General features: G+C 41.6%; 3 protein-coding genes across 5 annotated transcripts in view; 2 read left to right on the forward strand and 1 right to left on the reverse strand.

Moving 5' to 3' along the window:
* The first annotated feature begins 9,506 nt into the window (after nt 1-9,506).
* The window catches only part of LOC6497336 (discoidin domain-containing receptor 2), a 45,705-nt gene continuing 27,346 nt past the window's right edge, over nt 9,507-27,865 (forward strand). For 2 of the 3 annotated variants that reach the window (XM_032451581.2, XM_014906169.3), the window contains exons 1-3: nt 9,507-10,040; nt 23,506-23,889; nt 26,938-27,043. In XM_032451581.2, coding sequence (XP_032307472.1) covers nt 23,595-23,889; nt 26,938-27,043 — 401 coding nt within the window. In that variant the 5' untranslated portion in view covers nt 9,507-10,040; nt 23,506-23,594. The remainder of the gene's footprint in view (nt 10,041-23,505; nt 23,890-26,937; nt 27,044-27,865) is intronic. The other variant, XM_032451582.2, reaches the window with a different exon arrangement.
* Nucleotides 12,389-13,506, forward strand: LOC6497335 (arylalkylamine N-acetyltransferase-like 2). The gene has a single exon (XM_001962262.4). It carries the CDS (start codon nt 12,453-12,455, stop codon nt 13,110-13,112), a length of 660 nt encoding a protein of 219 aa, XP_001962298.1. The 5' UTR covers nt 12,389-12,452; the 3' UTR covers nt 13,113-13,506.
* Nucleotides 17,304-18,271, reverse strand: LOC6498207. Its single transcript, XM_001962261.4, has 2 exons — nt 18,066-18,271; nt 17,304-18,005 (listed from the first exon to the last, which is right to left on the reverse strand). The coding sequence occupies exons 1-2, from the start codon at nt 18,169-18,171 to the stop codon at nt 17,323-17,325; spliced, it is 789 nt and encodes a 262-aa protein (XP_001962297.3). The 5' UTR covers nt 18,172-18,271; the 3' UTR covers nt 17,304-17,322.

A 27,865-nucleotide genomic window follows, 5' to 3' on the forward strand; every position in this document is an offset into this window, starting at 1 on the left:
GCAGATAATAGGAAAAGTTAGAGTACCACAATTCATTATAGGTATGCCTTTATACATTTCTACAAATCAAGTCCTTCAGATACTAACTCCCGAATCAGAACAAAATATTGAAACTCTCCTTTCCCCAGGAATGATATGACAAATGTCTATCCAACTCCCTTGATAAATAAACTCCCCAGCCTTGAAATAGTATATTATTATGACAGTCATAGTTGTACGAACATCTTCCCTATCTACACAAATGCCACCAAAAATAGCGATGCCAACGCATCTTGCTGTCCCTGAACTATCTCCAAGTTTAAAATATCTCCAAAAGGATGGCACGCTGCCAAGGATCCGAATACGAAAAGGGAAACCCAAACTCCGACCCAAAACACAACAATAATGAAGACAATGATTAGTGTTAAATGCGCCCAGTGTGCCAGGAAATATATTTTCTAAATAGTTACCATTTGGTGTCCTTTCAACTGGCGCCACTTTTATTTTTGTCAACGCTGAATAATTAGACTGTTTCCTCCCCATCCTACACTTGCAACCGTTTGCGGGTGCGTGTAATGTGCTGTCGAAATGTCGGGATATTTGTTTGGGTTTACGCTCAGCAGGAGCTCCTTTTTGGCTCGAGTGCAGGATGTCGGCAGGACAACGACTGTACGGCTTCTGCTGTTTACAGTAAGCGGACTCTCCCGTCTCTTATCAGTCTCGCCACATGGCTCTCGGTGTGTAAATCAGATAAAACGTGCAACAGTTTAAAGTGTATATTCGTCCTGAATATAAAAATGTTTACGCACTGAGACAGTTTTTCTTTTAAAGAACATTTTACTATCTCGAGAAATGTGTTTAAATCATGTGTGAGGTCGCCCTGAGTGATAAGATCAAGTGTTTTGCGGCTGTGTTTACTTTAAATATGTATTTTTAACTCAGGGATAGAGCTCAGACTTTCTCTATTCGATACCCCTTGGCAAAGATAAAACATTACAAAATCTTCTCTGCAAACCTTAAACCTTAAACTCTACTATTTTCATTTTGTTGCTGATTAAGCCTGGTACTTTAAACACCCCATAACTTTGATTTTAATGCCTTCAATAAACATTCAACTTTCCCCGAAACCTGAGATAAAGTACTTTCCCTAATTATGCACAATCACGTGAAGGAACAGAGATAATGCTGTGCACCGAAAAAATATTTGGTCATTACATGGAAATCGAGGGTAAAAGCATTGATTTTCCTCTACCCCAGGACTTTCATCCCCTGGCGAGGTTATTAAAGTAGAATTAACATAAAAAATGCGGATTTAAAGAGAATATTTTTGCAAAAACCTGCAAAAGCCAGACCTTCTTTCATCTTTTAGAATGAGTAGTTTTTTGTTGGAGATAGGTACTTTTTGAGCACAAATGCATAAATAAATATAGTCCTGTTCTTTTTTAGCCTTTTCCATTTGGGACTTGGCTCGTCTCGTCAAATGCTTATCGTATTCCCTTTGTGCATTGCATTGTAAATATCTCATGATGGTGGCTCCTGGCCGTCATTCTACCAGAAAATCTCCGTGACAGGGATAATAACAATGGAGCCGAGCTAGCTCTGCCAGGACACTGAATTTTCAAATATTCAAGCTAAGCTTTAACTTATTAATTTCCTCGTTCCAACCACTTTGGCCCCCCAACCACACATTGAAAGCTTAATTAATTAAATTTACAATAATACGGCATTTTCATTTCGTCCAAGCCGACTGCTCTTGGCGACAATCAATCAATTTCTAAAGCACGTGTTCCAAGACAAATTCATCCAACCGAAGGTACTCCCCGGCTTACACATACAAATTATGTATCCCGTCAGCCATCATTAAACACCTCCTAGTAGTGCTAACCCCGGTATCCACCTGGAGTCTCCGGCCTAATGATGTGTTTCGTCCCATCCCCGATTTTGTAGGCCCATAAAAATTGACAGAGCAAAGGTAAAAAGATTTCTACTAAAGCCAGCCAGGGAGTATGAATTTTTACAAGATGACATAACAAAAAGAAAGCATTTCATGTAACCAAAAAATTAAACAATACACTAAAAATGCGAAACCAGGAGGGAGGTGTTTGGAAAGAAAAAACAGCACTTGAGGCCTCCTCGTCGGACTGGGAGATGTCTGGATCCGGGAAAACCGATAGAGCACAACGGGGCCGGTTATTAAACTGCTTTTAAATTGACGGGGAGGACGGGCCGGATAAGAATAGGGCTGCAAAAGTCGTACCTTATCGATATGACAAAACAAATTTTAATCAGCATGCTCGCCCAACAAGCCGCAGCTGTTCAGGATCTGATGCTGCTCGTGCTGATGACATCCTTTTTGAGGCAAACATCACGTCGATTTTTGCGTTTTTTTTTATACTCATTCCGGTGGAGGGTGGAGGGGCTTGAACTCTGATAGAGGATAATAATAGCTGCTGTTCATGATGTGCACGCAGAAGCTAACACGAAGACTGTTTGATGTTGGTTATGAGAAAAGTTGCTGCTGCCCGATAAGCCTCAAAATGGTAAAGCCATGAGAGTGTAAATTTAAAAAAAAAAATCAAGCAAAAAAAATGGAACCATGGCTGGGAAAACAAAACAGGATGTGTGACGCCCCCATCGTCCTTACCACTCACGGCTTCTAGCATCCATTGCCATCATCTCCTGCACGTGTCGCCGATCTAATCAAATGGAAGTAAAATGTGTAAAAGGTGGAAAATTTACGCCGAGAACACAGCCAACAAAAAATTTATATCTATAAGAAAGGACATTTTTGTACAAATTTTTTGCAATTTCCTATTTAGTTGGTTGCGTTTTCATTTTAACGATTTTGTAACTTCAAGATTATTACAAGGTAAGTTAGAGGACAGTACTTAAAGGCAGTTTTGTTCTATGGATCTATCTATAATCTATCTTAAAAATAAATTATTTCAAAAATTGTAGACTGAAAGTATAGGAAAAGTGGACTAAATCCGAAGGACCTCTTTTCAAAGATACCCATCTATCCAAATACAATAAGTTTAGTTCGCATTTTCATTTTATTTAATATCACCTATCTCAGGGATCCCACAACGTTGCTATTTTCTACTTTCCACACTTAAAAAATCCAATAAAATAAAAAGTCACCCGCCAGGGCCCATTTAATTCCCCCTGCAATTCATATGGGAGCTGACAAAGCAAAAAGTTTGCAGCTGACTTTAAAAAACCCGATTTTAAATCGGAAAAACGGAAAAGCGGCATCGGGGAAAGCCCCCACTCGGTTCATTCCCCTGGCCCGCAATGCCTGTCACATTCTAATTTCCATATGGTCAACCCTTTTCGGAGGCAAGGACCCAACGGAAATTTTAATAATTTTCGCCGAAGTTTTTGCCAGGCTTCAACTTTCCCATGGCCCAGTCCATCCTTTTTTGGCGCTGCCATCTGCCGGGCTAATTGTATGCTAAACGTTTCGGGGTTTCAGAGCTGAGGGCGGCGGTGGGAGTGGCAGTGGGAGTGGGAGTGGCAGTCGCCATGGCCATGGTTGGGAAGTCCTGGGAATCCGGACTTCTTCAGATTTGGGGGCGCGTCTGTGGGTGGCTTTGGTGAAAAGTTTTGTGAGGCACTTTCGGAGTTTGGTCGGACACAAACACGTTGAGGGATAACTGAGACATTGTTGGTTGAAAAGGGTGGAAGTGGGTGTGGCTGGTAGGATGGTGGGTTGGTGGGATGGCGGGAGCCTGTAACTATCCCTATTGGACAAAGTCGGGTAATGACTTTAATTGCGGATGCCAAGTAAGAGAACTTAACTCCCGTATTATACATCCCGAAATTAAAAGGATAACTTGGGAAATATTGAATAACTTATGTGGAAATTTGATTCTCCGGTGTCATGATGCTCACTATCTTAACTGAATTAAAATTTTAAGACTTGCATACTGTCTATCTCTTAGCAAGAGTATGTAACTTTCGGATGCATCCGATGAATGCTTTTCTTTCCCGTTTGCTTTTCTTTTCCTCCCAGCCAAGCAAAGGGAAAAGAAAAGCATAGTCTCTCGCATGACAGGACCGAAGCACTCGACGGAAATTATATGTGGAATTCACGGCCATGGCCGACGCCACTTGTTGGCTATGGCCCAGACCCAGAGCCAGATCCAGGGACCATAGTCCCTACCTTCCTTCTCCCCCGGACAGTCTTGCTGCGATGTTGCCAATGTTAATCGAAGTTGGGTGCAGCAGGCGAAAAAATGTGGCTCCACTCCGGGCATTATCTCACGTATTGGGGGCAGACATAAAAACAAATTACATGGACTGTGGCGAGGAGGGGCTGTTCTTTATGTATAAAAATTGTAAATGGTACTTCTGTATCTGCAGCCCACCATGTCCTTGTGTTGAGGCATTTCCGGTGTTATGAACGTAGCTTCCGGGCTGCCTCTGTGCCCTGCCATGCCCTGACAAGGTTGAGCTGACTGCAGAAAAAGTTTATCAATATTGAAAACTTTTAGCGTTTATTTATTATTGTCTGCACAATCGGGACTCGGAGTACATATACATGATAATACATATAGATAGTGGGATAGAGACATGGCACTGGTCGTAGTCATAGTCATAACAATAAACAAGGCTTATAAATATGTTATTGGTCAGTCTTTGGGGTCTTGGTCTATTAGCTTCAGTATTTGGTTTGCACTTTCCTTCCCAAGAAGCTATTGGCTTCATTTTTCAATTTTATGCTTAAGCACTGAAAGTTTTATTATAAAATAAATGGGTTCTGTAATCTTAATATTTTCTATTGCTATTCAGTTGGTTGAAGCTAAAGTTTCACTTAAAGTTTCCCTACTTTAAAGTTTAAACAAATATCACAAGGAAGGGATAACAGAAGTGTCCTTGTCTGTGTTTTAATACCCACTACAAAGGGTAAAATAATTAATTATTTCAATGCCCCTAAAAGACTGTAAAATATTAATTGCTTTAATGAAATAAAACGCCAATAATTTGCCGTATTTCCATTTCGTTTTGACGCCACCCGCTTAATCATTTATTCAGTATCTCCCCGGTGAACTTTGGCCCAGAAATCATTAATTCAAAGGGGTTATCGTTTAGTGTTTGTGTTTCTCTGTTTGTGTCTGTGTCGGTTTCTGTTTCTGGGCCGTGGAGTGTCTATGCTTCTGTGAAGTGAAATCTAAAACTAGACCTAAAAGTTTCCTTGGCAGAAGGAGATTTGTAACCCGAACTCCTCAAGCCAGCGCAGGGAAAGAAAAATCCACTCTCACAAGTTGCGCCACTTTGGAAACTAAGAATTTATTTTATTTGATTTGATGGTTACATTGCGTGACAGTAATTACAAAATAAATGCAAACATCTGCAGCAGATCACAGGCAAAGTCACAGGAGGAAAGTGTTTTATTTTTTTTTCCTCCCATTCGGAGGGATGAAGATTTCCGATTTTCGATGGGTGGGTGAGCTGAGTGAATGTTTTCTGGGTGATGGCATGGTGGGGTGGTGGTTGTATCGTTCAGTGTATCATTACTATTGTTTGGTAATTCGAGTGGCGATGCACACGCGACTACTTCCTCCTTGATGGATTGGCTTACCCAGATGCAGTTGGAGGCAAAGTATTCGATTACATGTGTAAGTTGCGCTTAATTTTTCTCCTTTTGACAAATTTTTTTTCGACACAGCTGAGACCCTGCTTTACGTTCCCTATCCCTGCACTTTCGATGCTGTCTGCTATCTGTCCACCTTGTGGAGCGATCTATCAATCAAAACTTGACAACGGCAGGAACAGTCATCTATTTAGCATTATAGTCTCAAACTTTAATCGTAAATCTTGGGTTTAAGCTCTCCCATGCTTGCATAAGCCTTTGGAGAGTATAGGGCTGCCCTCATTTTGTATAAAAATATACTTATTTTCATATTTATCTTTTTGTTAAAGTGGAAGAAACGCGATGGCGCACTTCAGTGGCACAAGAGGTTACATATTAATATTAATACCAAGTGTGTATTTAGCCAGGCTGTGGCTATTGGCCAAGAGCGGCTCTTAGGAATGTTTTCCGAGGCCCTCCAATAAATCAAAGAGCCATATAGCGACGAAGGCTGCCCCCAATCAACACCCAACAATACTTCAAGACACCGAGTTGGTCCTTTACGGGCGAGGATGTGTGAAGTAGGACTTGTGGGAATATATTTGAGTACGCCTGAAGTGTATGTGTTGGACATTTTGATTAGCTTTGTGATTGGATATCTTCCAAAATCACAATCACTATTGTTAAAGACAAAGAGTGGACTCTTTTCCGAATATATTTAATTGGAAATACTCTAACTTGAATAAAAGTACGGGGTAAGTACCGGGTATTGAATACCCCACTCTCGATTGTCCCTGTTAAATAGGACAATCGTCCTTAAACTGCTGTTGTCGTTGCAAACTAGTCACGTGCTGGGACAGGGGACCAACGAACATCAAAATCACATCGCAGTGTTCGACTTGTGAAGGGTCCTATCGACCAGAGGTGACGAAGCATGGGGCGTGGGCAGTGGGGGGGCTGACGGGTACCAGGTGCTGTCGGCCCAGAGCTGCCTGGCCTGACTTTCAATCCAGCTCCATAGCCGTCTCTCCATATTTCAAATTGGAAAAAAAACGAAACAACAATAAATGACGCACCACACACTCGTCCCTCGAAGCTCCCCCATCAGCCACCCCTTTCACACACGACGCAAATTGCTTAGCATACTTTACGGCTTCAATTGGCAATTGGCAGCCTTTGAATTTCCTTCCCCAGCCGACAGCTCCACGCCCTCCAGCTCCCCAGTCCTTCTCGCCCCTTTTTTGTACTGGAGCCCTTTTGAAGAGGTGGGGAGTTTGGAATTTCTGCGGCAAGTAGAACCTAAAGAGTGGCGCCTACCTGTTAACTGACAAGTTTACAACTTCTGTCGTTGCAGTTGCTGTCGGTTCTTCGATATTCCGTTCTAGTCTTAACACAAAAACCTGACGGCTTACCATTCCTAATGGATTGCGTTTTAACAGGAAAAATTGTGAGTTTTTTTCGATTTTAATTTCTTAATCATTAGAGGGAGTAAAGCTCAAAGTCCCTACCAAATATTGACAGTAATTCATAAAGCTGTATCAGGCATTCTCACTCTTTAAATAAGACAGGTGAAAACAGGTGGGGGCGAAGGTGTATAGTGGTCTGGGCTTTCATAGGGTCTTTCCATCGACCTTTTCAATCGACTACCAACAGCTTATGGCAGGCTGCTTATTATGACTGTCATGGCTGTCAAAAGGAGCAACGTTTTTCCCCATGCCCCTCTCGAATATCTTCATTACGCTGCAAAGTTCATATTGTGGATGTACATATATATTTTCTGGCATCGAATTTTTAAGCGATTTTCTATTTGTTTTTCCTCGGTGCCCTCCTAAAGCAGTCTCGTCTGGGCCCGCTTCTGACAGGTCAGACAGTTCAGGTGTAAAATAGTTTGCCACGTCAGGCGGCTGCGTTTTAAGTTACCTCACCCCATGATCCGATCCCTTTCTTCTCTCTTAGCCGCTTATTGATTTTCCGGCACCTTCTGTTCCTTGATAAGTGTCAGACCAATCAGCTTGACATCTTGACTCTGGAGCGGACTACCCACACACGTCTCTCAGTGTCTAGGCACGAAATCATAATGCAGAAGGTCCAGTCATTTTTCCAATATTTTTCATCTTTTCCACCTACCTGGCTGGCCTACACGCCGCTCCGAATAGCGTCGAGTCATGGATTTTAAAGATCAGACTGGTAGATTTTCATTTTACAAGCCATTATTGGTAATTGTTTCCAGATCTGTGAAAGTCCTTTCTTTTGAGTAATAGTTGCCAGAGGGGTTTAAGGATTATAGATTGCAGAAATCGGAATAATCATTAAAGAAAGCATAAGTAATGCCTATACCCTATTTATATCAAAAGTCCTCAGGGTATCCTGCTTTAAATCCTCTTACTGATAGCAACAATTTGCAAAACTTTTCAGACATTATACCGGCTAAAGTGTTGCAAAAATTTGATAAGCAAAGGGGCCAAAAAAAAAAAGAAGAAAGCCAACAGTTAAACGAAAATTTTCAAGTCCAATCCCCAGTGACAAAAAAAGTTTCTCGGGGGTGATAGACGAAGCCAAAGACGAAGCCCCTGGCTCATGCCAGATACCGCATTGTTTTCCCCTACTTCATTAAGTCAACAATTTGATATGCATTTCTGTTTGTTTTTCTTTAAATATATATCTTTATAAATATATATATACATATATCTCTGTCGCCGATTGGGCTTAGGAATTTTGAACGTGGGGCTAAGCTTTTGGCGCTGAAACTTTTGACAGCGTTTGATTGAATGTTTGGCAACGACATCGAGGATTAACTATGGTATGCCATGTAGTTATCTACCAAACAAATTCCGCCGGGGCCACCGAGACAGTCGTTAGACGGAGGTGGTGGCCCTAATTGGAGTTTCCACTTGGTCGAGAGGCGGGGGGAGTCGTTCCATAATGTTTGGATTTGCTTACGGACTTTAAAAAGCAAACAAATTGTTTTCTAAAATATATTTTTTTTAAAATAGATACAATATTATACATACTTGGTTCTTAAAGTTAAGATATACATAGGTCTTTATTCTAGGTCTGACAAGTCAATAATTTTATGAAATATTTATTAGTTTCCTATGAAATATATTATATTAGCTCTTATAAATAAAAATAAAATAAAAATCTGCTTAACATTTAATAACATTTATTTCAAAAGATTACAATTATAAAAGTGTTTTAGAAACCCCTTCCGAAAAACTGTTTTTGAGTTAACTGAAAACCCCCTAGAGTACTGGCTACTTTAGTGACTAATACTAAACAAACTAATACTATAGTCATAATTCCCTTACCTGAGAAACCACCCTCCAGAAAGAAAGTACTTTTGTTAAAAAAAAACTCATCAACAGGCAGACGCCGGCTCTCTTCGCCGCTCTCTTTCCGAAAGAAGCAACAATGTGTGTTCCATTGCCATGCCGTTTCAGTCTTATACGCCATTCAAAAGAGAGAGAGAAAGCAGTGAAAAGAGCAGCCTGCGACTATATGCTCCATTTTAAGTTAATACAAAGTAACGGCTCTGGCTGTGTGGGGGCGTTTGTGGGGGCGGTGGGAGGTGAAAAGGTGAAGCGGGAGCCAGAGCCGAAATCAATAATTTTAAATAATTAATGCGTCAAAAGAGCATTTCCCGTGAAAGCCAGCTCTCTAATTGGTTTTCTGTTTGGAATGCATTTACACGAGTTCTCTGGGCCCTGTAACCGGATTTGTTTGTCCAAAATTGCATTAAATAAATCGAATTGTGACCCTAGGTCCACACAGCATCCACTACGATCCACATTTTGTGATTGCTCAGCGGGAATTCGTAGAGTTCGTGAGTGCCTCCTCCTCTCTTGTAAACAGAAAGAGAGCGCAGGATTCTCACAATGGAGAGAATAATAACGGTAAGGTTATCCTGGATCCTGTTTACGCCATAGAAAAAGGACACGTAACAGAGTGTTAACACGAAACGAGGGCTTAACAGAGTGGAAGCTCATAGCGGCGAAGTGGCTCGGCTCGGACGATTGTGCACTCAGGGCGGATGGTTAATCAGGGAAAATATTTAGAGTCCTTGCGAAACTTTTGCTGAAGTAACGTGTCGTCGCGCGTTTGGCAGCGACTGTGTTCGTTTCTGTTCTCGTAATCGGCGTAATCGATTGCCGGCTATCGTCGTCGGTTATCGTGTGGGTGGGATTCTTCGATGATTCCTAAAAAGTACAGGTGACTCCGCAGGACGACCTTCCCGGAACCCGGAACCCGCAACCCACAACCCTCAAACCGCTCATCAGTCGAGTTATCCTGGCTAAGGCAATCCAAAAGTTTTTGCCAAAATTTAGTTAGATAAAGTTAAACGACTCCTAATGTCAATTTAATTATGTGAAAACAAAAGTCGCGACCGAGTTTATTGTGTTTTCGTGATTTTTTCTCCGGTTCTCTGATTATCTGGATCTGGCGGTAAATGGATTTGGAGTTGGATTTGGATTGGGGTTGAGGGTAGGTAGGTTGAGATACAAAATCGAATAAAAACTTTTCCTTCAAATTGGAAACTAATTGAAACAGATGACGATTATAACTGTGGGAACTGATGAAAAAGAATAAAAATAATGGATTGCTTTAGATGGTAAATGGGAATTAATCCATTACTACCCAAGAACTACCCTGGAACTAGGCTACAACCTGGAACAATTTTCTAGAAACCAATTAGGATTAAGTTCAAAGTATTAAGCCATTTTTTTTAACAAAACTATCTATGATGAAGTCAAACTTTTTAAGCCACAAAAATATAATATAGAAAAAAAGTATAGTCCGTATAGTGAACGTGGGAAATTAATTTCCCCACTAGGTAGCCCACTATTAGCCACTCCCAATACCCTCAAGTGCAAGCCATTTTAATTAGTGGAGCGAGTGGCCCGATAGACGGCCAAAAGTGACTTTTGAAATGGTCAAGCAGATAAAACCGTAATAACTACAAAGCCGAATGGGATAAGGCGAAGTGAGTGTGTGTTGTTTGTGTGTGTTGTTTGGGGGTTGGTCCGTGGTCCTGTGGACCTGGCGGGACCTAAGCACGCACAAATTTGTTAAACCGGTCACGTATACCAGAGAGAGAGAGACCCCCAGGGCCACCCACTGCACGGCACGGTGCGGGTTGTCAGCGACTTGGAAAATAAAAATCGAAAATTAAACTTAAAACGCGAAAAATGGATACAAATGTCCCTACTTCCCCCAACCAACCTCCTTGCCACATAGCATCGGTCGCCGTTCCGAAATCGATTTCAATAAACGTTAATTCGTTTACCCTCCGAAGTCACAAATTTGAAACCTTTCAAAATGACGCAACAAATTAAACGCCAATAATTTAAAACAATTTCCCAGTCAAAAATAGCAAATAAAAAAGGGCAATAAGCGGGAGTCACTCGGGACAGGGTTTCTTTTTCTTTTTTTTATGGCTTTTTGATCTAATTAAATTGCCATAAAAAAAAGAGCAACCGGCCCGCAAAAGAGTGACGCAAATAAAAACAAATAAAATAAAAATGATTTTAAAGTTAGAGCAGCAAATGCCATAAACAGTCTGATAAGACATCGAAGGTCAATAAATAAACAAAGTTGAATGGGCTGCAAAACGGCGAACAGTAGTAGGCGACAAAGGGTTAATGAGTGCGTGTGACTGGAGGCAGTGGCAGTTGGCAGGCAGTGGTGCGTGTGCTTGTGTGGGTCTGGTCTGGAGTGGGTGGCCGGCCTATGACCGGGTGGAAGTGGGCTAAGGAAGGGGCAGCAAATTGCACTAATGGCCTGCATTTTGCATTGCGTGAATTGTGTGGGGGTGACTGTTAACAAGAGGGCTTGAGGCTGAGGCTGAAACTGAGGCTGAAACTGGGACCTGGCATGGCAACAGTGATCTTTCCATTTGAGGCACGCAAATCACAAAGCTCTGTACGAAAAACCAGTTTGATTTGTTTTCGATCACTGGCCTTTTATCTAATTAGACTTTATTCCCAACTGAATCATCCACCTGTTCTAATTTTATTTGGCAATCTTGATATTTTTTAATGAAGCTTTCTTTCAAGTTAACATAGGCAGTGAGTTACTATCTCTATAAGATAATCTTTATATAAAGGTTCTGTAAAGAGTCTATGCTAGCTCTAATTATTGCGAACTAAAAGCTAGACAGGTAAGTCTTTAACAACCTGGCACTATATTTTTATACCATCTATAAAATATCATATATATATTAAGGATCTATGACTAGTAGACCCTCTGAAAGTGTACTACAATCCTCAATTACAATCATTACTAGCGGCTGGGGGCCAGTATTTTACGCTCAGAAAGTTTGGAAAAAAGCTTCGTTTCTCAAAAAGTACTCGGCCTTTTGCCAGATACGATGCATATGTATTTGCATCCACAAAAACGAGAATATAAACATTTTGATACACTAACAGAGGTTACTATAATATTCGAGAAAAGCTAAGCAATTATAAGAAATAGTTGTGTAATGACACACACAATGTTGTATGATATGAAACAGATTCAAACCCAAGGGGGGCAATAACATAATTTAAACTAAATTATAAAACTCAAAAAATTAATAATCCAGACCCTTCTGTATCTAAGAAGTCTATACTAGACCTAGATAGACTCTATATGATAGAGTATAAGTATGTTCGCTGTCACATTTTCCCACCTCGACAGCAACAAGTGAACAAAAGTTCAACATCACTTGATAAGAACGGTGCTTCGGTTCTGATCGGTGGGTGGTTTTTGATGAGGGGCTGGAGGAGTGACGGCCAAGGCGAAATATTCGTGAAAAGCTCAAAAGTGAGATGAACAAGCTCGCCACATGCGTGTCGGCGTCTATATAGCAAGTCAATTGCGCTAATTTCTCCCAGTTTGTGAGTGAGTCGCAGTTGAAAAGATGTCAGAGATCGCGATACGCGCCCTGGGGGTGGAGGACTTCCCGGAGGTGGAGGCCTTTTTGGCCGAGCACTTCTTCAAGCACGAGCCACTGATGCTGATTCCCCAGGAGGATCCCTCCCAGGCCGCCGTCGTGGAGCCCGAGTCGGAGCTGCATCACCAGCTCCTCCAGCAGGGTCTCTCTCTGGCAGCCGTCGACAATGCCCAGGGCGGACGCATTGTGGGAGTGGCCCTGTCTGGGGCCATGGAGCCCTCCGACCTCGAGCGGGAATACAAGGAGACACAGGAGAAGCCGGTCTCGTGCCTGCTGGACAAGATTCACAAGCTTCTGGCCGGTGTCGAGTGGCGGGCGAATGTCTTCAAGCACTACGGGGTGGAGCGGGTCCTGTACCTCTACATGCTCGGGGTAAGCTCCGAAGTGCGTCGCCAGGGCGTGGGCTCCCGCCTGGTGTCCGGCACCATTGAACTGGGCCGCACCCATGGATTTCCCGTCGTCTGCTCCACCTGCACCAACCTCAACTCCACCCGCCTGATGACCGGCCTGCAAATGGAGTGCGTCCTCGCCCAGGAGTATGCAGACTACAAGGATGAACGGGGCGAGGTTATCCTCCAACCGGCGGCTCCCCACACAAAGGCCAGTGTGGTGGGTATTCGACTTTAGCTCGGGGATTCCCCCGAAAGCCAAAAAGCCTGAATTAAGTTTAGCTACAAATTAGTTACTAAGGAAGCAGTGGCTTTAAAGTAAATGTTAGTTAATTGTTATTATATTGGACCTTGAGCCTATTGCTGGTGCCATGTGAGTATCTTTGAAATACTCACATGCGTGCTTTTTTGTTCAAAAAAACTCATTCTCTCAAAAATAAACCTTGAATTGCTCTGATTACGTTACGGAAATGTTTATTTTCTGTTTGCTCTTCATAGAATGTTATGAGTATATTTTCATATTATGGCATCTTGGTCTAGAAAGCTTTTTTTTTGACAAACAATACAGTGGTTCAGAGCCTATTTAAATGAAAAAGAAAATAAACACAGAAGAGTGTCTAAACTATACGATACATGGTACTATGCTTAAGTTTTGAAATCTTTAATTCATAGATACTAGTTCTTTAAATACAAATTACTATAAACTCTCGATTCAACCCACTAACCAAAACAACTACGTCAGAATACCCGAAAAGTTGTAAACTACATTGCATAGGTTTTTAGCTGTTGACATTCGAAATTTTAATAAAGTGAAAATAGTTTCCTGAAATTTTGTTTTCCAACTACTCAAAATTATGCGCCAAAAATGTGCGAAAAAAAGGGGGGGGGGAGAAATGGAGAAAACTATTTTCCAGCATGGCGGACAGCAACCACAGTTTAGTACTCCGGGGCTATGTCAATCCGGAATATTTGCATAGTCTCATAGAAATTCCTCCAAAGATTCATACAAGTGAATTTGTGATTTATGTTGGCGTGACCTAAAAATTTGTTCGCACACTACGACGAAACTATTGTAATTAAAAGTGAAAAGTTGACAATATTTTCTAGTTGAATTTTTGATTTATTGCGCGCAATGCCAACCGCAGCAAAAAATTTAATGAAAATTCAATGAAAGTTTGCGGCACTCGGCATGCGCAGATGCAGGGATTGGTTAGTTGCAACATATGGTTGCACTGTTAGAAAAATGAAAGAGGACTTAGTTTTGGAGTATATACTTTTTTCCAATACGTTCTGGGTGGTCTATAGGCCTTAAGTGATCAATTAATTACTATTCTTTCATCTAGAATTGTATATATAAACTAAAGATACCAAGAATTTTCCAACTTACCCCACTTTTGACACCGATTTCATAGATTTTTTGAATGTTGCACAGCTGGCCCAGCCGACCCGACCTCCGGTCGCTTTGTTATTGTCTAAGTGACCCTAATGAAGATTAATTTATAACAAGTGCTGCGCTCCACTCTCAGCGTGAACGAGCGAGGAAAAGCGAAAAAATAAGCTTGCCACTAAGTCTGACAGCCACAAAAATGAGAAAAATATACAAGTTTAACACAAAAAAAAACAGCCAACGACTTTTCATTCTTAATAATTTTGACATTAATGGGAATGTCAGTGGCTGAAACACAGACATTCGTGCTTATAATTTAAATCTACGACCTATTACTTCTATTAAGTCATTCTCGTAGGTGACGACTTGCAAGGGCAGAACAATTTCCAATAAGTATAGGTCTTTGTTTGAAGTTATAACAAAACTACTTCCATAGTTTGCTGTAACAAGTTTCGTCACAAAACTAATATGTAAAGTTTTCCTCTTTTCATATTCATTCGTCACCGTCTTTGCAACTCCCTAAGAGGATTTCGTTCTGTACTATAGTCCTATTAATGTCAAACAATGGCTAAAAAAAATGTTAAAGTTTTTCCCGCACTATGCATAAAATTTTATTTAGTTTATAAATAAATATGGAGAAGGTCTCCCCGCAGACTGGAGAGACGGAGACACCTGAACTCGGTCGTAAAAAAAGGGAAAACCAAAATAGGAAGCTCCCTGCCCATTGTTACTTTTAGTTTTGGCTCGGCCATGTCCTTTTGCAATGGCGTTGCATTTGATAGGGGAAAACGGGATTTTCAAACATATCGCATATACAAAATGCAAACATGTCTGGCAAACACAAATCCCATAAATGTTTTGTGCCCCATCGTGGGTGTTAGGGGGTAGATGGGTCGGAGGATGATGGTGTGCCTGTGTGAAGGATAAAAACTTGCAAAAAATATTTTCATATGTGAATATGTGTAAAGTGTAAAAGTTGTTCTCCACTCCTAGCTTCTGGCTTCTGGATCCTGTATCCTGTATACTAGATCCTGGCCTGATTCCTGCTCGTTTTGTTGCCTCCTATGCCATGCTGCTTGTGTGTTGTACGGTGTGGCACGGTGTGCCCCAACTCTTTGCCACTTTTTGTGTTCTGTGTTTGCACTATGTGAGCATCAGGTGCTGTGGCAAAAGAAATTACAACAAATCCATTTGTAAAATTGCAAACCGAGACCGAGGCATTTCCTCCGCTTATCTAGTTGCCTTTGATGGTTCTTTTCTCTTCTGTTTTTTGTTTTTTTTTTGGCTAGTCGGCAGAGATGTGTGTTTGGCTGGTCGGGATGGTTGGCCAAAAAGATGCGATGAATATCGAAGGATATTAGGTTTTCTAAGCTATCCTTTTTCAGAAAATTCCAAAGAAAAAAGTCTTGAATTATGGTTATATTTTTTAGGAGGGCTTCAAAGTTAAGAACTAAATACCTTCCGTAGTGTCGCTGCCAAAAACACAAAAGCCCTTTTAAACAATAAGGACTTGGCTACACTATTCAGTCAATTCACTCAATTACAAGACTGTCTCCTGGATCTGCCTTCTCGGTGGGCCGGCTCCTATCATTATGGACTCAAAAATCAAGATGAAGCCACTCACTCGCTGCCTGTCATTTGACTGGGAAAACATTCATCTTACTAAAGTTTGCAATGGCCGCCATTCGCAGAGTCGTTCCCCGGGCTCAGGTCCTGGGCTCAAGTCCTGGGCTGAGACATTCATCAATTTGTTAGGACCAACCTGCTCGAAAGGTAGAAACAAAAAGCGGAACGTTAACGAAAATGTTACGACTATAGATACCCAACTGTTGTGCAGAAAAGGGACTACTAAGGGGCCTCCTTGGTAGGACAACAAATATACCCTTGCCACTCGCAGGATAACTGGATACGAAAATGGCAACGAACATTTTTCGTACTCCTGCAGCAGATTGCATATAAATTTTCAGAAGTAAGTGCAGGCAGCGCCTTGCTTTAGTCCAGTTTTGTCCTGCCAACAGGAGCTCTAAGGTTGCATAGCTCCTGCCCTCACCTGCCAACCACCACCACACACAGACCCCTCCAGGCCTCCAGGACATCAAGCTACACACGTCAAATTTCAAACAAGTTCGGCTGCCGGAGGGCCTGGAGCAAACGGGCAGCTTCCAGACACAGGTAGCCGAAAAAAAATTCCGAAACAAAAAGAAGGAGTCCGGTTGCCAGACACCGGTAGGAATTCGCAGGGAACAGGGTGGCCAAAACTACGGCTCCGGCTCTTGCTCCGGCTCCGGCTCCGGCTACAGCTCCAGCATCTGGCATCTTTTTTCCTTCATGGCAACAGACCAGGTAGGGCAACAATGAAAATGGCTAACGGCTGACGTTGGGGCAAAGAATTTCGGAGCTCAGGTTTATGCATAGCTGGCACACAAGGGGCACAAAATGTTGCTGATTTACTTCGTCCTTAAAGAGCACCATGGTAGATTTAAAGGCTAACAGAGCTCCTTTTGGCCCAAAACTAGTTAGTAGTCCGAATCAGAAATGATTTTCACACACTCGGTAATGAACCTCAAATATGTTACCAGCATTCAGGACTAGAAGCTAGGGTTTCGGGGATAATGGCTATATGGTCCTATGGTTAATAGTTAAAATGCAATGCCATTGGGTTCAATGCATCGGAAGGACTGTGAAAAATAAATAAAGTCCGCTCACATTTTAGCTCTGTGCAGTAACGTGTTGTGTCTGCAACTGCAAGTTAAATATTTATTTGCAATTCCCCAAACCAACGAGTTCCCCAAAAAGTTGGACTGCCACCTGGAAGAGGAGGCACAGGTGATTTTAAGTTTTAAGGGAATCAAGAGGACACCTGCTGTTTTTATCCTTTTCCAACCAAGACAAAGAAACACTATTTTAAAGTTTATAATTGGCGTTAGTTGGCATCTGCGGAATGAAAGGATAAAGGAAGTATCTCTTTTTTACTTTTTCAAGAGTTAATTTATTTTCAATGCAATAATTGTTCTGTAAACATTAAAGTTGTCAAGTGTTTTTCAGAAGAGCTGTCCAAGTTTTACTTCCTGTTAAGATTATAGTTCCTCAAGTAAATGCCAGCTAGAACCTCCTGAATTCTCCGACGGCGCTTGTCCTGCGTTAAAAGGGACACTAGGTGCTTGGGATTCAGTCCGCGGCGCGTCTGGCGGTCTAGAGCTTCCACATCGTCCTCGGTGATCACATCCTGGTCCTCGCGATCGTCATCTGCCTGAGGTGCCGATGCCCCAGCAGCAGTGGCCAAGTCCAAGACTCCCTCGTCGGCAGAGTCCACCACCTCGGAGTCATCCTCAAACAGACTGCCATCGGCCAGATCGTCCAGATTCAGACCTTGGAGGATATCAGCGATCGAGGGGACAAAGGCGCTCCTCCGGGAGCTCGTCGAGTTGGAACTGTTGCTGCTGGAGGCTGGCACGTAAATGCCCTGAGCGTTGTTGGGGTTGACGATGAGGAAGGTGGCACCAGATCCCCCAGGGAGTCCGTTTAGGTAGTCAGCATAAGGGTTGGGCCTGGAAGTTGGTGGAGGAGGTGGAGGTGGTGGGTAGTAGGGATAGTAGGGGCTATGGTGATGGTGGCGCCTGTCCGACTCCCAGTCGGAGTTGGAACTGGGCTGCTGCACTATGATGATGGGTTGCTGACTGCGGCGGTCGTCTTTGTCGCCTCTATGGAGGTTCCACAGCAAACGAGGGACAATCTTGCTAAGCGCTATAGGATAGGAGGATAACATTTAAGGATGTAAGGATAGTGCTGTGTAGACTAAATTACCATTCTCCTTCCGGTTCTTGCTGCCCGAACTCTGATCAGCGGAGGCCAAAGCTAAGCAGGCAGTGACCACAAGCAGAACACTCAAAGTCTTCATGATATTGCTCATCTCGGTAACCTACACCTTCGACTGAATACCCCCTCCAGAATGCCAATGTCTTTTATACCATCTAACAATTACTTTTGCTCCAATTTCGCCACGCTTCAGGTGTTCATTTTCCAGAGAATCCCATCATCTGTAGATGCTCGCAATGTATCTAAATCGTAAATCAATTTCTAATTCTATCGCCCGATGCCCTCCGTTTATTGCACTCGTAAAACGTTCTCCTCATTGCCCGGTCTTGTGCTTTTTGTTTACTCTGGCCTCTGGTCTGGGCTTTCATGATCTATCCATTGAAACCATTCGATGTAAGTATTTCTAAACTCCACTGGGAGCTGCTAATGTGTTGTTTATAGTCGCGGGCAGAGTGATTATGATCTGTGTACATTGATCTGAAGTTGCAGAGTGGTTTCCAGCGCAATGACCTCTTTTCTAGATTCGCCGATTCTTGTACATTGAACTTATCGTGGTCTTTGGAATTGGAACAAACCAAAAATAAAAACTAACCAGTCTATAGGAAATACCAACTTTTACCCTATGTATGAACAGTGCCCTGAATAAGTATGTCTATCACGCGTGTGTATAAAAACTACCAAATTGCGAGATGCAAATATAAAGCCCTCAAAAATAGATAAAATCTGTATGTATCCATTTCATACTGTCCAATCAAAGAGAAACGAAAACAATAAGTCCTTGAGAGCACACATGGTTTAAAAAACCGAGACACGTAGGAAACACAAAGTACAAACCGCAGCACACAATCGAAATCACCTCCACTCTGGCTGCACGCCTTCCCAAAGACCCATAGCTTTCCAAATAAAATGCCACCTAACAGCCAGGATCCATTCGAAAAGCATAAGTAAAAATAAATAGGAGCAACAGGAGCAGGGAAGGGCATAGCCAGAGCCACAGGCAGAGCTAGAGCCCAAAAAACCTTACCACACAAAACTGTCATGTACGAGGACTTAACAGATTTAAATTCTATTTGTCAAAGAACGCTCGAGAGGCAACGCAATCGCTGAGCTGTGAATGAATATTGACCAGAGGCATTAGGAAAATGGATTTATTTGTTTCTCCGAACATCTTTTATCCCCAAAATATATCTTGCTTAAAAAGCAGAAAAAAAGATGTCAAAAAAAAAATAGAGATGGCCGATCAAAATGAAGTAGACTGAACTACCTTAATAACATAGAATAGTAACTAACTTCAATAGAAAATAATGACTATATATTATAAAAATTATAACCAATTCCCAATATATAAGAAATGGAAAACCACTCCCTATAACAAATAAAAATTAATATCCACGAGCTCCATCCACCGGAAGTTGAAATCAATTTTTGATACATGAGCACTGTGAAAGCTCTCTATTTCTAAAGAAAATTGTATGTTTTTTATGGAATTCTCTTAGTAAGCTTATTAAATTTTTGCCCCAGTAAATTAAGCGACACTTTTGGGGTCAAATGCTCCGCTGTGCGATTCCCGATCCCACATCGAAAAAGGCGTTTCCGCCCGCCTTCCTGCATGTGCGTTTGCGTGCGTTAGCGTCGCGCTGCCATTTCACATCCGGTGCTCGACAGCGGTGCTTAGCTTCAGCTACACTGCAAAAAAATGTTCCAGCCACGAATGGCAATGAACGGCAAAGCTTATTGGACCAAAATCGAAACTAATTTTGGCAGTGAACTCCTTTGGAGAAGACCAGAACAGAGCACTCTCGGTGGCCATTAAGTAACACAAATTTTCGGCAGCATGCTTTTCCGGTTTTCCGACGCAACGGCAGCAGGAGCAGAAGTAGAAGCAGAAGGAAAAGCAGAGGCAGAGAGAGGTCCTGCCAACCCACCGCCCACCACCCACATCCTCGGAGACTGTGCCTCTAGTCGCCTTAGTTCAATAAGGATTTCCGATTCAATTCGTGCGCAGCGACTCTGCAGCCGCTGTCCATTTTCATTTATCGAATTTTTCACATTGACGACCTTTACACCAGGAGCTCAATTTTTTATACTTTTAGCAGCTATTTTATTCTTCGGCATTATTTATTTATTTTGTGCTGATTTCATGCGTTTGCCTTGAGACTTTTCGCTGTTGGTCGCCCAGCTATGTGGTTGTTGCTCTTTGTGCTTGATTTGCTTTCCAATTTTCAATGTGTCACATTATGCACACGACCATTAATCAAAAACAAAAAAAAAGCTCACCCAGAAGTCAGGGGGTGGCAGGCAGTCCGCCCCGGGAAGAGAAAAATTGAGGCAAGAAATTATTGCTTAAATAAGCGTGTTTTCGCTACTAAAGGACGAGCGGTTCGAAAGCGAAAGACTTTACAGAATAAATCAACCACAAAAATGGCCAGAGTGGGGTTATTTCCCGCTCACCGCCCCCCGGCTTTGGCCGATTTAAAAAATTTCCGTACCTTTCGGCATGGCCCTTATTGATTTTGCCTTTATGCGCCATTTACGCGGACTCCGTCTGCCGTCCGTCCGCCTGCGCCTTGCCATGCAAAGGACCTTCCATTCCATCCCATAATTTATAGAGATCAGCAAAAAGGGGACAATATTAAAGAGCTACAAATCAAATTATGATGAAGCAGAAAGTGCTAAGTGAAAATCGTTGAGATGAGAAATCGCTTTCCCGCGATGCTTTACATGGAAATTTTCCAATTTTTTGTGGCAGAAACAGCGATAAGCTTTCACATATTTCTTAAGGGATTTCCTCAAGTCATGGCTTTTCAAATAAGAAATAATTATGACCTATAGTTTTTATGCCTAATGCCACTCGCATGTGTATATAAAATAAGGACAAGAGCTGACATTATGTTGAAGGTTACTCCGCAGGCATCGTAAACACACATCAGTTCTAGCTTCATTTTAGGAGAAAAGTGTCAACACCAAAATGATTTGATAGGCGTTTCCAACAACAACCTCCCCCTCATTTCCGTTCTGGCAAAGTGGGCGTTTCCAAAAGAGACATAAGAATCCACATGAAGAAGCTGGAACTGAAAGTGTGTCCGCCCCCATGGCGAAAATATATTCTTGATTGGCATCGCGAACCAAAATCTATGTCTGATTGAACGTCTCTTTTTTTATACCCTAACAGGGGGAATTATAGTTTTATCCTAAGGCTTGTAAATTAGTGAGTCAGAATTTGATTTCATCTTAAATTTCCTGGAGGATCCCCTTCAGAGTCATGAAAATTGCATGGGGCCACAATATGGCCCACTGCGATGGCTATATCTTTGCCAATACTTATCCGATTCTTGGGCGGAATACCTTAATCGAATTGTACATAGATTCCCTTTCAATTTGCATCAAAATTTAGAAACAAATTATTTTTTCGATTTTTTCTAAAATTTTCTGGAGGATCCCCTTCAGAATGATAAAAAATGCATGGGGCCACAATATGGCCCACTGCGATGGCTATATCTTTGCCAATACTCATCCGATTCTTGAGCGAAATACCTTAATCGATTTGTACATCGATTCCCTTTCAATTTGCATCAAAATCTAGAAACAAATTATTTTTTCGATTTTTTCTAAAATTTTCTGGAGGATCCCCTTCAGAATGATAAAAAATGCATGGGGCCACAATATGGCCCACTGCGATGGCTATATCTTTGCCAATACTCATCCGATTCTTGAGCGAAATACCTTAATCGATTTGTACATCGATTCCCTTTCAATCTGCATTAAAATCTAGAAACAAATTATTTTTTTAGATTTCTTGTCAAATTTTCTGGGGTGTCCCCTTCGAAATCCTGAAAAAAGGCTGGGGAGCAATAAATAACCCACTGTGATGGCTATATCGTTGAGAATACTCATCCGTTCCTTGAGCGGAATACCTCAAACGATTTGTAAATCGATTTTCGGTAAACTATATCAAAATCTAGAAAGTTGATGGATTTTTGATTTTTTGTGAAATTTTCTGGAGGTTCCCCCGTCCAATATGTCTTCTTAAAACAAAGTTATAAACTGATAGACCTGAAGCTCGCTTTCTCTTAAGAGCAGAGCTGTACTTCTTCATCCAATAAGTTGGAGTATATACCCTTACCCTTAGCCTGTTCTCGTTTTATGCGGCCTCATAAAAATGTTTAGTAGCAACTGCTACTGGCTAAGATACATTTGGCTTGGGCCCGCTGGCCAAAAATAGACTTCAACTCGAACTTGTAACCAGCTGCATTTGCAACTAAAAGTAGTGGGGCTGCGGAAAGGGAACGGGTATTAAAAAGGCCGACCCGCGGCCATAAAAAGTATCCAGGGCCACTACTGTTCTCCACTTTCTATAGGCTCCACACAATTTCATGCCTTTTTTATTTTTGGCCACTTCGCAGACATTAGCAGCAACAAAATGCTGCACATTCGCGTTTCGCATTTCGGTTGCCACTTCCACTGTCAAGTTGGTGTAAAATTTTTCATTTCGCATATGAAAGGAAGTGTGGGCGCTACTTCCCTTCTTTTATTTTCTTTTAATTTTTTTTTTGTGTTTTTTCGCCAGACAGACTCTGGCAGCATTTGTCACTTGGTTTTCATTCATATTTTCTTTTTTATTTTTTTCCTTACACATTTTATTAATTGCTCGAGTGAATTCTTCGCGTTGGCAAGATGCCTGCCTGCGGCACATTGTGGTCTTTTGATCTATTCCGATCTACACGGATGAAAAGGAACTATAGCGATGGAACCCGACAGCCAAGAAAGAAAAGATCTCTGATAGAAAATAGTATTCATACCCGGTACTTGCGAAGTTAAAGGTATTATCTGATAGAATTAGACTTGCTCTTCCGGGCATGAATTGTTGCATCTTGTTTACCTTTTAAAAATTAAATGACAGGCCCTACTGTCTGCCAAAGGACAAACATCGGAGCACCCAAGCCCCCCCTCAGATCCTATTCGCCGCCACTGTGTGCGCCACTTTTTCGCGCTGTTAATATTTTTGTATTTTGACACGTTTTGGCATGACGCCAAGCAATCCGCTGGGGAAGTAGGGAGTTTAGGGCCTCGGTGTAGTATGTGCCTGACATTTTACATAAATTTCTGCTTGCTCAGCTCTGAAAATCGTGCCGGGGAAACTGCCAGTCGACTTTAACATCCTCCCCTCCCAGGGTGCACCCTGTTTACGATTGGATGGGACTGCCATGACTTGCTATCATGTGACAAAAACGCGACAGTTTGCAAGGTCACGTCACATTAATTTGCTGACAATGATGTATTTAAGGAAGGACTTCTCCCCGGTCTCTCCGCCACTGTCTCGCTGGTTGGATGGCTGGCTGTTCTGTTGTTCTTAAAGCCTCGCCAATTAAGCCACGCATTTTCACAAATCTTTTATAGTCTTTTCTAATTTTTATCCTTTGCGTTACAGAGTGAAAACAACGAAATGCCGAACAGACCAGCAGATTTACTAACGTGAGAAGAATCTTGAAGGGAATCAGAAACAGAGAAAAAATCAAAATGACGGCAATAAAATTACAACGATTGAAGCCCCATCGTTTCACACAGCCGACCTCTCCCATTGATTGCCCGGGAATAATTGAGGCAGGACGCGGCAAGGACGCCTATGGAGGAGCACAGTTTGCAACAAATTATTTCAAAAATTGCCACATTAAGCACCATAGTATTAATAAAAGTAAAACTTTATGTTGGCTGGCATTGACTTTGATTTTATTGGACGCCCGAAGTGTCCTGCAAATGGCGATGGCCCAAGTACCAGGTGGCGATACATCCACAGGATCAGAATTAGAAATTGGTAAGTTTTATTTTTATTATATTCATAATGAACAACGGAGCCAATCTTTTACTAGATTAAGAACATAGCTCATGGCCATTTCCTAATTAATACTAATTATCTTCCAAAAATGATCAGTATGCATTATAAAATGAACGGAAGTGTCCTTAGCTCTGTGTTGCATGTTAAACATCTCAAGGCACCCGAAACCATCAGATTTGAGTCCCAGCCAGGATGGAGGGTATGGCCCGCACTTGATTTGCAAGTGCACTAAATAGTCGAGGCACACACACAATTTGCATTTTCGTTCAACAATCAACATGGAAATCAATCAACCGCAAACGGAAGGGTCCTGGCCCAAGTCTATGTCCTTAACTATTAACCAACAACACAATACTAATAGCTGATGGCCGGAAGGGCGGGCAACGGGCAACGGGATTGTCTATTAATTCTCTTGCCATCTTACCGCACGCAACTATAACCAATTACTGCACATTTGCGAATAGCGCCCGGTTTTGGGCCGAAGGACTTACAATTAGTGAATATATACGAGGTTAGTTTATGTCCGAAAAGGGAGGAGATTGCATCGGGATAAGTGGGGTGGAAGGTAAAAGGATTTGCTGGTGAATGTCAAATCGAAGCGGCCCTCTCTGGATGGATGACCACCTTATTTCCATTGCTGATTGGACAGCCCCAAGACCCTGGACCCAGCTTAACCTCAGTGACCTCTCTTTCTGTTTCCATGTGCGGGTGCGGTGGCGCCCATCACCCCCCATCGATTGAAGTGGCTTTATTGTGGTCTTTTTATCATAACAAAGTATCTGGTCATTACGATCTTCGAACCTTGACTTTTTGGGTATAACATTAAACCTATGGGATAAGTGATGGAACTATGAACCATACTAAGAGGAGAGACTGTATCTATCAGACCTTTATTTTCTTCCTAGGAGATTGTTTGTAAAGCCATTAAAACATGGTGTTTGTTAATTATAAATGGCAACTGCTTCTGAAAAAATTGTATATTAAATCTTATGTGTTGCGGCAATGTTTAATGTTGCGTTTCAAAAAACTTTTTAATTGTATCCGCTGGATACTTTCCACCCCCAATTGAAAGCCAATTAAAAAGCGTGCCTAATTTGTTTATACAGCTATTGAATCTGATTTTCAGCACCCGTTTACTTTCAGTCTCAACGAACCTTGACCAAAAGTTTTAAGAGTGGTTTGCACTGGGCAAAGATAGGGAGCGAGTCCATGGGGTCGGATGGGGTGATTTGGGGTGGATCCCTCTCATAATGCACGCCTTGTTGCCTTTGTTGTTTACGAGTGCCGAGAAGATTTGCGTCATTAAGCGCGTTTTAGGCCAGTTTTTGCCTTTGTTTATGCCACTTTTTCCCCGTTCCAACTCAGGCGTTTGCAACGAAATCCATATACCCTAGTGGTATGGCATGCCCTTTGATATATCCTCGTATAAAGTGGTTCTTCTCGGTAAATTTACTTTCCAACGGAACCAACGGAATTGAGCTGTCTAATCACTTGTGAATTGGTTTTATACTGCACTTTGAAATTTCCCTCCCATATGCTTTATTAAGCCTTTGCATCTGCACATGAGAACGTATCTCAAATGTTTGTTTGCCATTTTCCAGGAATTATGCTCTGCACATACGCCAGCGATCGACCAGGACGAGGGTCCTTTCGCCTTGCATTGAACTGTAAAATTTTCATTTTCATAAAGTTTCGCGGTGTTTTCCCATTGTTTGTGTTGTTTTACACGCCCGCCAAAGAGGAAACTTTGAATTATGATTATCGCACACACGCCAACTAAAGCCGCCCGGGCCCGGGTCCGGCTCGGGACTGGGACCGGGACCGGGGCTGGGCCACGCACTCAAGTGCAGTTAATTAACTTTTGCGCAATTTATACTGCGTAAAAGTTTGCCAGTAGCAACAATTGGAGTTCTGCCGCCGCGCCGTGCGTTGTTTACTTTTCACTTTTCACTTTGTAGTTTTGTATTTCGCCGTCAAAGTTTCACAAATAGTTTCCTTCTCGTGGCTGGCAGGGAGATTCTTTCCCAGGTCCTGCTCCTGTGATGCTTCGGTTCGGTCAACAGGCTCCAGCCGTATATCATGCTGGTCAAATTCCCACCATTCAGTGGCGAAAAACGTTGCAGGACCATTCATTCAAAACTTTTGAAATAAAACCCATCCAAGGCATTATTCAGAGTTCTTTTCTCCAGCATCCCTGAAGAATATATTATTAAAAAGGGGTTTGGGTTTAAAACTCACCTTTTAAAGAAGATTTTATCTTTAAGGATATATTAAAGGATATAATTCAATTAATGTACCAATCATAACCAATCTAAAAACAAGAATTTTAAACACTTTATATACTCAGTCTTTAACAATTTGTTAACCACTTTGAATAATTATGTTAAAACTGATATTTTCATTTAGTATACACCATCGCTAATTAAAATGTAACCTCAAACTCAATATTCATTACGCGCTTCTATCAAAATAAATGGGTTTTGATAAATACATATTGCCTGAAACGTGAAACTCATAAAAAGAAATTCCACCGATGAGGGATATTTATTAAAAGGTTAACTATGAATATTGTTACGTTCAAACTGATGCAGAGATATGGAAAGTTTTCCCGGGTAGTCCCGGGGTCACTCTTTCTCTAGTTCCCTTCTCCTGACTTTGACTTATGGTGCTTAAGCACTGACTGATTGCTTCTAATTATTCACTAAATGATAATATTCTTGATATTTTGAGGGAGCGGCGACGGCAGGAGCGTAGTGGATGGTGATGACGTCGATATCTCAACGACCTATTCATGACCCTTTCGCGGTCTCTTGGGGCCCGCAGTCCCATCATTCTTCGAGTAGTGGCCGAGGGGGTGACGATAATTGCGCTTTTCGTGAGAGACTCCGAAGATTAATGGAGAATGGAAATTGAGTTGCTGAAATAAAGGAAGAATTTTTATTATTTCTGAAATTATTTCTTACGATTGAAAGATTTTCGTCTTCGAATTTGATATATTTTTAAAAAGGTAATCTCTTTTCATTTCAGAAACATGCAAACAGGCTCTGGGAATGGAGTCTGGCTCCATCAATGATTCCCAAATAACCGCCAGCTCTGCTCATGATATAGGAAACGTGGGACCCCAACATGCCAGGTGAGATTCCACTTCAAAAAATGTTTTAACTTTAAATTCTGTTTAAACGCGATAAGTCACATAATCGACTGTACTTCCTTTTTACATTTCAACCGCAAAATCAGAAGCAAAGATGTAAAATCATTGCACACACGTGTCACTGATGTTGACTGTAAATGATAAACAGCAATCATCCATTAAAATTTGACTCATAATACGACGAATGTGAGTAATGTTGTATGTTCAAACCATATAGAACGTACAAGGCATTCCCTTACATTCCCTTCCACACGAATATTATTATTATGAATTATTTTATGGCGTGTTAAAATGCCTCTATGTCATTTGTGACCAAAAAAGAAACAGAAACAAGCCAAACACATAAATGACATAAATTAAAGTACAACAGCAATAGCAACAACGATTCCCCAACGACATGTGCAAAATAATTTGACTTCACATTGAAAATAATGATACAACATATGGCCATTATATTTTGCTGACATTTATTTTCTCCAACCTGAGCGAGAGTGGCTGTGTAAGGACAGCTCCTGATTTAACCTCATCCGTAAAACATTCCAGGCAATTATTTAGAAAGCCAAACACTGACCAGCCATCAAAACCATGAATATATAATGAATAATTTCATTTACTGAGCATACACCACACTTAACTTTCCACATGAAAATAAAAACATTTTTTACGAGGTACTAAAAGTATTCCTTATTTTTTAATGTATTGTCAACGAAAGTAAGATAATCTTAGTAAAGTCGGATATAGACCTTTTATAGGTAGAGGACAGTTAAATTTTCTTTAGAGGAGGAGCACCATGACTTCCTCTAG

Source organism: Drosophila ananassae, chromosome 3R (assembly GCF_017639315.1).
Source record: "Drosophila ananassae strain 14024-0371.13 chromosome 3R, ASM1763931v2, whole genome shotgun sequence".
Taxonomy (NCBI): Eukaryota; Metazoa; Arthropoda; class Insecta; order Diptera; family Drosophilidae; genus Drosophila; species Drosophila ananassae.